Source organism: Scyliorhinus torazame, chromosome 4 (genome assembly GCF_047496885.1).
Source record: "Scyliorhinus torazame isolate Kashiwa2021f chromosome 4, sScyTor2.1, whole genome shotgun sequence".
Classification (NCBI taxonomy): Eukaryota; Metazoa; Chordata; class Chondrichthyes; order Carcharhiniformes; family Scyliorhinidae; genus Scyliorhinus; species Scyliorhinus torazame.
This window is the reverse complement of record NC_092710.1, coordinates 103,304,090-103,316,891: the sequence shown is the minus strand read 5'-3', so window position 1 is coordinate 103,316,891 and position 12,802 is coordinate 103,304,090. Positions and strand designations below refer to the sequence as shown.

The following is a 12,802-nucleotide window of genomic DNA, read 5'->3' as shown; positions in this document are numbered from 1 at the left end:
GGGGGTCGGAGAATCCCGCCCAATGGCTTTCTGGGAGGGAAAGTTTGACATTTCTATCACCCTTTTTCTGAAAAAACACTTCCTGATGTCACCCCTGAATGAGCTTGCTCAAATTTTACTGTTATGGCCTCTTATTATGAGCAATCCTCATAATTTAAACATTTTGGTCTGATGGCATCTGATACTGCAACCTGGAGTAAGTATCAGAGTGAGAGCTCAAACTAGAATAAGCATCACAGGGCAGCATGGTGGTGCAATGGTTAGCACTGCTGCCTCACGGCGCTGTGGACCCGGGTTCAATCCTGGCCCTGGGTCACTGTCTGTGTGAAGTTTGCACATTCTCCACGTGTATGCGTGAGTTTCATCCCCCACAAGCCAAAAGATGTGCATAGTAGATGGATGGGCCATGCTAAATTGCCCCTTAATTGAAAAAGAAAATAGTTGGGTACTCTAAAAAAAATTTTAAAAATAGAATCAGCATCATTTGGGGAGGGTGAAGACCTACTTGTTGAGGTGGGACAATCGCCCTCTGTCGTTGGTGGGCTGGGTACAGGCAGTAAAGATGAATATTTTACCATGATTCTTGTTTTTGTTTCAATACCTGCCGGTCTTTTTGTCCAAGGTATTTTTCAGGGGGCTGACAGGCTGATCTCCTCATTTGTCTGGGCAGGGAAGGTGGCGAGGATAAGAAGGGTGATACTGCAGAGTGGATGGCAGGTGGAGGGGGGCTAGGCCTTCCAAATTTGATGGGCGTCGAATGTAAAGGAGGTTAAGATAAAATAGGGAGGTGGGGTCTTTGTGGGTGAGGATGGAGGTGTTAATGTGTTTGTTGTAAATTATAAAATTGTTGAAAATTTGGAATAAAAATACTCTTTAAAAAAAAACCTCCGTGCAATATTTTATTAACATTTTTCACTGTGCTCAAAGATCCCTCAAGTATTTAATCCCTCATAAAACAAACATTTGTATTCCTATTCCCACAACAAAAAGATAGCTAATCATTTAATAACCTTTAGGATTGTTGATTAAACTGGGAACTTAACATTCCCAACTGTGATAATGACAAGTTATGGAAACAGTCAAGCATCAATAATGCAATAATGATAGCAATTAGAATGATACAATCCAAACAGTGCAGAAGGAGACCATTTGGCCCATCAAATCTGCACCAACACACTGAAAAACAACCTACCTAAGGTCAAGCCCCCACCCTATCCTCAAAATCCAACCTAACCATTTGGGCACTAAGGGGCAATTTAGCATAGCCAATCTACCTAACCTGCACATTTTTGGACTGTGGGAGGAAACTGGAGCACCCAGAGGAAACCCACTCAGACACAGGGTCACCCGAGGCCGGAATTGGACCCGGGTCCCTGGCGCTGTGAGGCAGCATTGCTAACCATTGTGCCACTCTTGTTGCCTTTTTTACCTGCTATAAATATGGCAGTCAATAAGGCTGTCCTTCTTTCTTTAGATAGCGATATTATATTGCTTTCAGAGTCGCCAGTTATCAAATGATACCACCACAAGGTTCAACCGGATATCGATCAAAGAGCCAAACACCAGTTAGTTAGTTCAAGATCAATGGTACTTTATTTACACACAAGATTAACATGCACATGCAATATAAACACTACTAGTTAAACTACACCTAACAGCTATGACAACCTGTACTTAACTTCAGGCACCCGGCTTAGGTCAGAGGAACAGTGGCCTTTGTTCGAATCTGGATCTACTGGGTCTGGAGGAGTAACTGCTGCTCAGCTGGGCTCATCCGTCTGGTAGCGAGTGTTGAACTTGAACTTGTTTCGGGTGGTGCTGCAATTGGAGGTGGACGTTGCCGGAGCGCCAGGTCCAAAAAAGATTGAACACATGGCAGTGTCTCTCTTTATCCTTGGGGGTTTCACGCTCTTTTGGACGGTCCTTAGGTTTGGACCCCATTGGGCAGTTCTCGATCACTGTCTTCGATCTGAGCCAATAAAGGGGCGGGTGCCTTGATGGCTGGGCGTGTCCTAAGCGGTCATTGACCCTGTTGTTTATGCTTCCTGAGTAAAGGGAGTGGCGCCAAAATGTCTGGACTTGTATCGGTTACCTGAGTATCAATCCTTTGTCTTACGGAGATGGGCCATTAAGATGCTAATCGGTTGGGGGTTTCAGTGCTGTCTGGATTCTTTGCTCACAAATATACATTCAGGCTCTGAGCCTGCCTGAATCTTACATTGTCCACATTTCGCTTCAGGCTTTGCGAACATCCATGTTTCTTGTTGTAAGTGGCCATCCCAGATGGCTACACCCTTAACACTAAATGTTATGTTAACAAGTATCTATTGAAATTGAAAGCACATACCTTTAACTCATGGACACAGTCAGGCAGTTTCTTTTTCAACATTTAAATGGTAGAATATTTAAATAGTTTAACACCTTTACTGTTCCAGAAACCTTCTCTGCTATTCACAAATATTTATGTCAACTCTAAAAATTCATAAGTCACACACTGCCAGATAAGGCTTTTCCTGCAGTGAAAATGTTTGAACTCAGCATTGAGTTCAAGTGGCCCTCCTGAGCTTGGGTTTCCCCAATGTGTGAGTCACATCCTAACCCTCTTTCCCTGCTGGTGAAAATAGGATCTGTGGGAAACGGGCAGGAGTTCCAGATCCGGGTTCCCAGTGCCATTTTGAATGAGTCATGTCCTTGAAAATCTCAGCCTTTGTGTTCTAGTCTCTGGAGTGGAACTTAAACCCACAACCTTCTGACTCAGAGGAGAGAGTGCTACTCAGCGAGTCATGAAGGAGTCAATGGGCAGCATGGTAGCACAGTGGTTAGCACTGTTGCTTCACAATGCCAGGGACCCGGGTTCGATTCCCGGTTCCGTTCACTGTCCGTGCGGAGTCTGCACGTTCACCTTGTGTCTGTGTGGGTTTCCTCCGGGTGCTCCGGTTTCCTCCCACAAGTCCCGAAAGACATGCTGTTCGGTGAATTGGACATACTGAATTCTCCCCCCAGTGTACCCGAACAGCCGCCTGAAATTGGCGACTGGGGGATTTACACAGTAACTTCATTGCAGTGTTTATATAAGCCTACTTGTGATACTAATAAAGATTATTATTATTGTTATGAATGACACCAGATGGCATCTCTGGACTGTTTCAACTTTCCAGAGATAATTGCTCATCCAGGTCTTTTCTGAATGATGAAGATGGGTTGTGTGATGCAGACAGTTGAAACAGTCCAGAGATAATTGCTCATCCAGGTCTTTTCTGAATGATGAAGATGGGTTGTGTGATGCAGACAGTACAAAATTCAGAGTAATAGGAACAATAAAAATGCTGGTAACCAAACACCTCTTTGAACCACATTGAGGCAGGACCTCCTTCTGTCACTCAAGAAGGTGAAGCACTTGTCCAAGCATCAAGACTTTTGGTTCTGTCTTCAGCTAAATTTTGAATTTGTCAGATTTTTTTCTGCTCTTATCATTTTAAGATGGCAGTAGTGCAGTCACAGGAAGGATTCTAACGTACTTTCTGCAGAATAGTCTCACCTTTTGACTTTGCTAAAACTGTGCTTAAAATGTAAAAGTGCCCCCATGAGATTGGCATTAAAAAACAGACAGACCTTCAATTAATCCCTTCAATTAGCGCTTAGTCTGTTAAGTGGAAAGGCTCTAAGATCTGTGCTGGGTGCCTGTGTCTGCATAATGTTTATTACTCATCTTTGGTCAGACTCAGCAATCTGAGGAGTTAGTCTGCAGCTAAATCTTTTACGTAATCTGACATTTTACAGGTAATTACTATTTATAAGGACTGTCCAAAGATCAGGATGTTTTTCCCTTGTGTTCTGGTCTTAGAAAGCTGTCCATGTTTCAGTTGGTGAAGACACACACTAATATGAATGCGACCATAGGGGCTAGAATGGTCCTGCCTCAAACCCCAGACTGAAATTTATCAATTAATCTAGGCTGGAGACGACTGTTTTTATTATTCCTTGGTTATACTCAGAATATCCTATGATATGGACAAATGATCTAACATGAAACTTTAGGGCCATTGAGAGTCAAGTACAAGCAGCAGCTAATCTGAGGATCAGAGAATACAACAGTATAGAAGTAGGTCATTTGGCTCATTGTGCTTATACCAATTCTTTGGGAGAGTTACCCAACTAATCCTGCTCCCCAATCCATGAAATTGTGCCCTGGCCTGAGTCAGTATAGAGGTATAGAAAAGTTAGAGCACAAATAACTACAGACAAGGACAGAAACAAGGTAAGCCCATATCCAGGACAAGCATCTTAATTCTTAGAATCCTAGAATCCGTAGAATCCCGACAGTGCAGAAGGAGGCCATTCAGCTCATCAAGTCTGTACCAGCCCTTGGAAAGAACACCCCAATTAAACCCAGACCTCTACCCTATCCCCGTAACCCAGTAACCCCACCCAACCTTTGGACACTAAGGTGCAATTTATCATGTCCAATCCACCTAACCTGCACTTTTTGGACTGTGGGAGGAAACCGCAGCACCCGGAGGAAACCCATGCAGACACGGGGAGAAAGTGAAAATTCCGCACAGGCACCCGAGGCCGGAATTGAACCCGGGTCCCTGGTGCTGCGAGGCAGCAGTGCTAACCACTGTGCCACCGTGCTGCCCTAATGCCAACATTAGTCTCCAGATATGCCCCCCATAGTGTACAAGGCTTGCTCTTGTATATCCTACCCCTTGACCCAAGAACTCCCACAATGGGATCAGAGTCAAATCCTCAAAATATGGCTCCCCAGCATTAACAGGAGAAGCTGAAAAAGGTGTTGCACCACTTCCAGCCACTTCTGGCATCAGCCAGCTCAATGCCCTATCCTATGATTGCAACGGTGTGAGTGTGGGCGCACCATGATTGCGCCAGAAGCATGCACAGATCGTGACATCAAGCAGTCTCTCAGATGGAGTTCATGTTGCCAATTTAGACCAAGCAGGTCCTGGCCTCACCCTCACCCAATTCCCAGCTAAAGAAGCTTTCAGCTGCATGAGAGATACACCACCTCTAAATATTTGAAGGGCCAGTGACCCAACTTACCGATAAGATGGTTTGGACTTTTACTCTTACAAAGTTTGTGGGAGTCCTGTGATATGGTATTGGAGGAGTTTGGGATTTTGAAGCAAGTGCAGCTGTATCCTCACAAGGAGGTCAGAGTAATTTTCTCTATTGGAATTTCACATTCAGTTTGAGAGTGAAAGTGTGGGCCTAAAACTAGAGTCCTAAATTTAAATAGAGGGAATTACAAGGGTTGAAGACAGACAGTGGGATTTTCAGGCCCCACTGCGGTAATTGGGGCTCATTCTGGGGTCGGTGGGACCTCTACAAACGGGATGGTCTACACCTGGACCAGAGGGGTACCAATATCCTGGGGGGGGGGAATTTGCTATTGCTCTTCGGGAGGGTTTAAACTAGTGCAGCAGGGACTTGAGAACCTGAATTGTAGCTCCAGTATATAGGAGGTTGAGAGTAGTGAGGCCATGAGTAAGGTTTCAAAGTTGCAGGAGTGTACCGGCAGGCAGGAAGGTGGTTTAAAGTGTGTTTTCTTCAATGCCAGGAGCATCCGGAATAAGGTGGGTGAACTTGCGGCATGGGTTGGTACCTGGGACTTCGATGTTGTGGCCATTTCGGAGACATGGATAGAGCAGGGACAGGAATGGTTGTTGCAGGTGCCAGGGTTTAGATATTTCAGTAAGCTCAGGGAAGGTGGTAAAAGAGGGGGAGGGGTGGCATTGGTTAGTCAAGGACAGTATTACGGTGGCAGAAAGGACGTTTGATGAGGACTCATCTACTGAGGTAGTATGGGCTGAGGTTAGAAACAGGAAAGGAGAGGTCACCCTGTTAGGGGTTTTCTATAGGCCTCCGAAAAGTTCCAGAGATGTAGAGGAAAGGATTGCAAAGATGATTCTGGATAGGAGTGAAAGCAACAGGGTAGTTGTTATGGGGGACTTTAACTTTCCAAATATTGACTGGAAACACTATAGTTTGAGTACTTCAGATGGGTCCGTTTTTGTCCAATGTGTGCAGGAGGGTTTCCTGACACAGTATGTAGATAGGCCAATGAGAGGCGAGGCCATATTGGATTTGGTACTGGGTAATGAACCAGGACAGGTGTTAGATTTGGAGGTAGATGAGCACTTTGGTGATAGTGACCACAATTCGATTAAGTTTGCTTTAGTGATGGAAAGGGATAGGTATATACCGCAGGGCAAGAGTTATATCTGGGGGAAAGGCAATTATGATGCGACTTACCGATAAGATTGTTTGGACTTTTACTCTTACAAAGTTTGTGGGAGTCCTGTGATATGGTATTGGAGGAGTTTGGGATTTTGAAGCAAGTGCAGCTGTATCCTCACAAGGAGGTCAGAGTAATTTTCTCTATTGGAATTTCACATTCAGTTTGAGAGTGAAAGTGTGGGCCTAAAACTAGAGTCCTAAATTTAAATAGAGGGAATTACAAGGGTTGAAGACAGACAGTGGGATTTTCAGGCCCCACTGCGGTAATTGGGGCTCATTCTGGGGTCGGTGGGACCTCTACAAACGGGATCTAGGATGCATCGGATGGAGAAGAAAACTGCAGGGGATGGGCACAATGGAAATGTGGATGTTAGATATAGGACAGATGTCAGAGGTAGGTTCTTTACTCAGAGAGTAGTAAGGGCGTGGAATGCCCTGCCTGCAACAGTAGTGGACTCGACAACACTAAGGGCATTCAAATGGTCATTGGATAGACATATGGACGATAAGGGAATAGTGTAGATGGGCTTTAGAGTGGTTTCACAGGTCGGCGCAACATCGAGGGCCGAAGGGCCTGTACTGCGCTGTAATGTTCTATGTCTTCCAATGGCAGAGGCAGCTCAGAGTCGGCCACCGGTGGGATCTTCTAGTCCCTCCGATGTCTATCTCATGGCTTGTCAATCCCGCCGTCAGGGAACCCACTACAGAAAGTCGCCTTTGGCGGGACCGGAAGATCCAGCAGGGTGGGGAAAGGCTGGAAAATCCCACGCAGAGTTGGCTAAAGTGGACGAAGAAAATAGGCTAAGATGGTAGAGAAGCAGTGACAGACATTTAGAGAGATACTTCATAGCTCTCAATAAAGATATATCCCATAGAGAAAGAAAGATTCTATGAGAAGGAAGCACCATCTGTGGCTCACTCAGGAAGTTAAGGATGGCATCAAATTGAAAGAAACGATAAACAAAGCTGTGAAAATTGCTGGAAGGCCAGAAGATTGGGACAATTTTAGAAACTAGGTTAAATGAGAGAGAAATTGAAGTATGAAAGAAAAGCAGCAAGAAATATAAAAACAAACAGTAATAGCTTCAACAAGCATATAAAAAGGAAAGTAAGCGTTAGTCCCTTTGAGGGTGAGACTACGGACTAATAATGGGAAACATGGAATATCAGATACTTTGAATAATATTTTGTATCCGTAGAAGGTACAAAAAAAATCCCAAGATCAGCAGAAAATTAAGAAGTATCATAGAATCATAGAATTTACAGTGCAGAAGGAGGCCATTCAGCCCATCGAGTCTGCACCAGCTCTTGGAAAGAGCACCCTACTTAAGCCCACACCGCCACCCTATCACCGTAATCCTGAAACCCCATCTAACCCAAAGGCAATTTAGCATGGCCAATCCACCTAACCTGCACATCTTTGGAGAGAGGAACTTAAAACAATCACGATCACTAGAGATTAGGTACTAGGAAACAAATGGGACTAAAGGCTGGCAGGCGCCCTGGACCTGATGGCCTGCACCCGAGGGTCTTTACGGAAGTGGCTGTAGAGATCATGGACACATTGGTTGTAATCTTCCAAAGTTCCCTAGATTCTGGAGTGATCCCAATGAATCGGAAAGCCACAAATATAACACCTCTGTTCACGAAAGGAGGGGGACAGAAGGTAGAAAATGATAGGAGTGTTGGCCTCACATTTGTCATAGAGGGCTGTAGTGGGTGTATTTCTGGGTCTGTGACACAACAGGGAGATACAGTGCAGACCGCAGAGAGGGAAAACTGCGAGCTGAGGGAGGAGGAGGTGATCTCTCCATAGAAGCCCCAAGCCACCACGGATTGTAATCAGCGAGAACGTTGCGTACCTCCACCTTACCCAGGAGTAATGACTGAGGCACCTGAGATTCGCCAGCAGGTTGGTCACTGAACCGAGAAACACACAAACTTCTCATTTAAGACCTTCTTGGCAGTACCCATCTGTGACTTCACGCTCCAGTGAGCGGGCACATGAGATACCGGTTTCCACTGGCTTGTCTGCAGCTCACTCATGCCCACTGACTCACCACGTGCAGATCCCAATTCTCTTCTATCCTCTGAGGTATGGTCTGTGTCAGTGTCTGAGCTGGTGACTGAATTGTCAGATCAAATGACAATGCTTCCCATCAGAGGTCTGGTGTGGTTCTTGCCCTTCCTTGTAAACGTTGATGTTCAGAGAGACTTGGGTGTACTCATACAAGGAACACAGGAAGTTAGCATGCAGGTATAGAAAGCAGTTAGGAAGGCAAATAGCATGTTCGCAAGGGGATTGGAGTACAAAAATCAAGACACCTTGCTACAGTTGTATGGAGTTCTGGTGAGACTACACCTGGGATTTTGGCCTCCAAGTTTAAGGAACGATATATTTGCATTGGAGGCAGGGTCGCAAATGTTAATTAGATTGGTTCCTAGGTTGAAAGGATTGTCCCATGACGAGAGGTTGAGTAAATTGTGCCTATACACTCTGGAGTTCATAATAATGAGAGGTGACCTCATTGCCACAGCCAAGATTTCGAAAGGCTTTGGCAGGGTACACACTGAGAGGCTGTTTCCCCTGACTGGGCAATGTAGAACATGAAGGCACAGTCCCAGGGTAAGGGGCCAATCGTTTCAGACTAAGGTGAGAAATCACTCCACTCAAATGGGTTGTGAATCTTTGGAATTCTTTAAGCATGCTCAGTTGTTGAATATATTGAAGGCTGGGATAGACAGATTTTTTGGTCTCTCAGGGGATTGGAGGAATTGGGAGGTGTTTGAAGCTGAAGATCAGCCATGATCATTTTGATAGCAGGCTCCAGATGCCGTATGGTCTACGGTTGCTCCAGTTTCTCATGTTCCTCATGAGGATTTGTGTGCCCAAAGGTGGAAAATCAGAAGGGCAGGGTTGGGGTGAGGGAAAGGGGTTTCGGTTGGAAATAGAGAGGTACATGTTCTCACCATCTGTAGCCTGCATTTCATATCATATTTCAGGATGAGAGTGAATGGGAATTGAGAACAGCCTTGAGGCAGAAACACACCATCATCCTGAATGTTCTTGATGATGCCGGATGCAATAGGTTCTTTCACAGTCAGCCGCATGATATGGAAAAATGTCTACTCCAGAGTGTTCAGGAGATATAGGCCTGTCTGTGATGGGGGTATGGCGCACTGAGCAACATGAGAGGCATTGGGGTGCAGTAGATAGCAGATGTCCTGGGAAAATATATTCACGCACCTTGACCATCCAAGTCACATCATTGTACTTTTTGTGGCACCTCTGCCAGGTTTTAGGAACATACTTCAGGATTTGGTTTCCGGTCCTCCTGCTCCCTTTCCCTTTGGAGAGTGATCCTAGCTCCCAATGGAAACACAGCTGCTCTCCTTCTGTCAACCAGCTGGAATAAAGTCAGCTGTGCCATTTTGGAAAATCTCTGTCATGCCTGTCGCTACATTTAGTGTGCTTTTTCTTTTTAGCCAATCCCTCAGTCTGTTGCAGCTTCCTTCCAATGAGTGCAGCTTCCCTTTAAGAGGGGCAGGTGGTCTTTAAGAGGGGCAGGCTGTCTTTAAGAGGAGCAGGCTACCTAAAATACCTGCTAGCCATGGATGTTGCTGGGCCCCCTGGTGAGAATTCAGCAAGTCAGCAGAGTGTTCACTGCTGAGTTTCAACAGGACAGGGTGCGAACAAATCATCAATTATACCCTCTGCACCAAATTGTGCCTTTACCCCACAAATCTATGGTAGACAATGGGATCGCACCCACATGGATATTTTTGGTCAATAAATTTTGTCCAGACGCAAATTTAGATCTCTGACTCCAAGATCGAATGGAAAACTCTTACCATTTTATTAATATCTGAATATATTTTAACATGAGGGTCTTACAACACCTACTTACATTTGTATAGCACCTTCAACATAGTAAATCGCCCCAAGGTGCTTCACAAATGCGTTTAACCGAGATTTAGCATCAAAGGAAGGAAGCATTAGGACAGGTGACCCAATGCTTGGTCAAGGAGTCTTAAAGGAGGAAAGAAGGTGGAAGGGATCCCAGAGCTTTGGGCCGAAACAGTTGAAGATACAGCCAATATTGAGGGGGTGAAGGAAGAGTTCACAAAGGGTTTTTGGGATGGAGGAGGTTACAGAGATAGGGAAGGACAAGGCCACGGAGAGATTCTGACATTTAGATGAGAATTTTAAGAGCAATGCATTGCCAGAGGGTGAGCCAATGTAGGTCAATAAGCACAGGGATGTTGGGTGACTTGGTGCGAGTTAGGATACGAGCGGCGAGGGTTTGGATGAGTTCCAGCTTATACAGGTTCGGTGGGGGGAAATGTCGGCCAGGAGAGTATTGGAATGATCGAACATGGAGGGTAAGAAAGGCATGGACAAGTGTTTCAGCAGTGAATGGGTTGATGCAGCATGGAGAAGGGCACTATTACTGAGGGGGAAATAGGCAGTTTTGGAGATGGACCAGATATCGAGCCAGAAGCTCAGTGAAATAAAATGCAAAGATTGTGGCAAATAATGAACAGCTTAATCTCATTCGTAGCAATTGAAGAAATAAGGTTGCCTTGCCATGCACGTCAACCATGCCATGTGCCGCATCGTAACCATTTCTCATGAAAAACCTATTAGATTCATTAATGACTATCTTATATTTGGAAACACTCGTTTTGGATTTCCTCACCAATGGTGAGCTTGGCCTCCCCTACCCTATCAAATCCCTTCATGCTTCTAAAAGCCTCTACGTTACCCCAACCCCAAGCCCATTCAAGTTCCCTGTGGTTATCACATCTTAACCCATCCTTGCCAATTTTCTTTGCCCCTTCTCCAGTGCCTCCATCTTCCTCTTCCTTCAGGTACCATGCCCTAAGAGGGCGTTGGTGACCATGAAGTTACATTGTATTATTCCGCGATTTTGCTTGGTAATGTACTGCAGTGGTTTGCCATTGCCTCCTGCAGTGTGGCGGACCAGGAAACTCTCCCACTTTTACCACCTGCCATCAAACATATTGGAAGGGTTTACAAGCTGGTAATCAAGCTGTTCAGTGCCTCTATATCCTTTTACAATAACAGAGTGCAAATGCACTTTTTCCACTTATGGTGAACCTATCAACATTAAATAGAAAAATAATGGGAACATAAACTTTGTTTTCAAACAGGAAGGCTTTTTAACGCTCAGTATTGTTTATCCCGCATCTGACCGGCACACACACATGGCACTCAGGGTTGTAGCTTTGGCGACATACACCCTTATCCTTGTCATAAATTCAGTATTTGAGCTTAAAGAGAATGATAGGTATAGAGACAGCACAATCCGAGTGGTGATGTGCAAAGAAGTTAGGAGGTGGAACTTATTCTCCTGACTCTCTGCCCTCCTTCAGGTCACCGTGCGGAATACCGATGGAGGGAGGCTTCTTCCAGCCGCTGCCCCGCCATCATGCCGTCACAGTCGGGGTGGTTGGATTGACTGGGAATTCCGGAACTGCTGCCTGTGACGCCTTGCGAATGCAATCGGTCCAGCCCACACACCTTGCCCATTCCACTCTCCATTTCCAAATCGGAAACTCCAGCGGGGGTTCGGATACCCTGGAGTTTCCTCCTTGGGCCAAACTTCTGTGGAATTCTGAGCACGATCCATTTTCTCCATGTCAAGTTAAGCCCAAGTATCCTTCCAAACTTGAAATGCGCGTAGATTAGTATAAACAATTGGCCCAAAATAAAGAAACGTTCCGATTTGTTTATCCATCATCCATACACATCAGGTACAACACGTGTTTACAAAACTGCCGTTTGGCATCTTTACCGTGATTTGCACTGAGTTCTGAAAATGCTGCTTACATTCAAAGATAACACAAAGCGGGCTCAGTGAGGATAAATGTTTTCATTTGTGAAGATGGAATTACAATTAATAGACCAGAAGAATGACTTTCCTTTTCCACCTGAAAATGAAAATTGGAGCTTGACCACTGCTGCCTCTGGTGGAGGCTAGTAACTCAGCACATTGCCCAGGGAATGCAAACCTAGGACACTTCTGATCTGTACTCACAAGATAGACTCAATGAGCCAACCATGAAACCCCCAGGGCAACACTCATGCAATATAGATCTTTTTTTTTGGCTTACTGTTACAGTGAGGATCTCCTCTTCCTCTATATCTTGCATCGCCTCCATTCACATCGCCATTCAACATAATGTAAATTGGGCAGAACTTTGAAAGAATAGATGTCATCTGTCGAATATTTATAGATAGCCGGACAATGGTGAATAGATAGAAAATTCTGTGTTTAGTTTAATCAGTGACTTTTTTTTTTCCTGTTGGACTGAACAACATGATGCCTGAAAGGAATTTAGTCCCTCCCAAAACATCTGACTCCTTTATAACAAAGGCTGTAACTAATCCAGCTGACTTGCCCTGGAAGCGGGAGTGGAAAACTCCCGAAGCCCTCGCACGGTTCAACAAAACAAAACCATTGTTGTGGGGGAAAATACAACTCTTTGAAGAGACAGTGCAACAACCGGGACATTTGGT

At 45.1% G+C, this 12,802-nt stretch overlaps 1 protein-coding gene across 2 annotated transcripts in view; it reads right to left on the bottom strand.

Moving 5' to 3' along the window:
* Positions 1-12,477, bottom strand: part of lgsn (lengsin, lens protein with glutamine synthetase domain) — a 41,868-nt gene extending 29,391 nt beyond the window's left edge. For both annotated transcript variants that reach the window (XR_011940627.1, XM_072498398.1), the window contains exon 1: positions 12,397-12,477. Coding sequence is in view for 1 of the 2 variants with exons in the window: in XM_072498398.1 (XP_072354499.1) it covers positions 12,397-12,444 (48 nt within the window). In the remaining variant the exon portion in view is untranslated. The remainder of the gene's footprint in view (positions 1-12,396) is intronic.
* Positions 12,478-12,802: the final 325 nt, after the last annotated feature.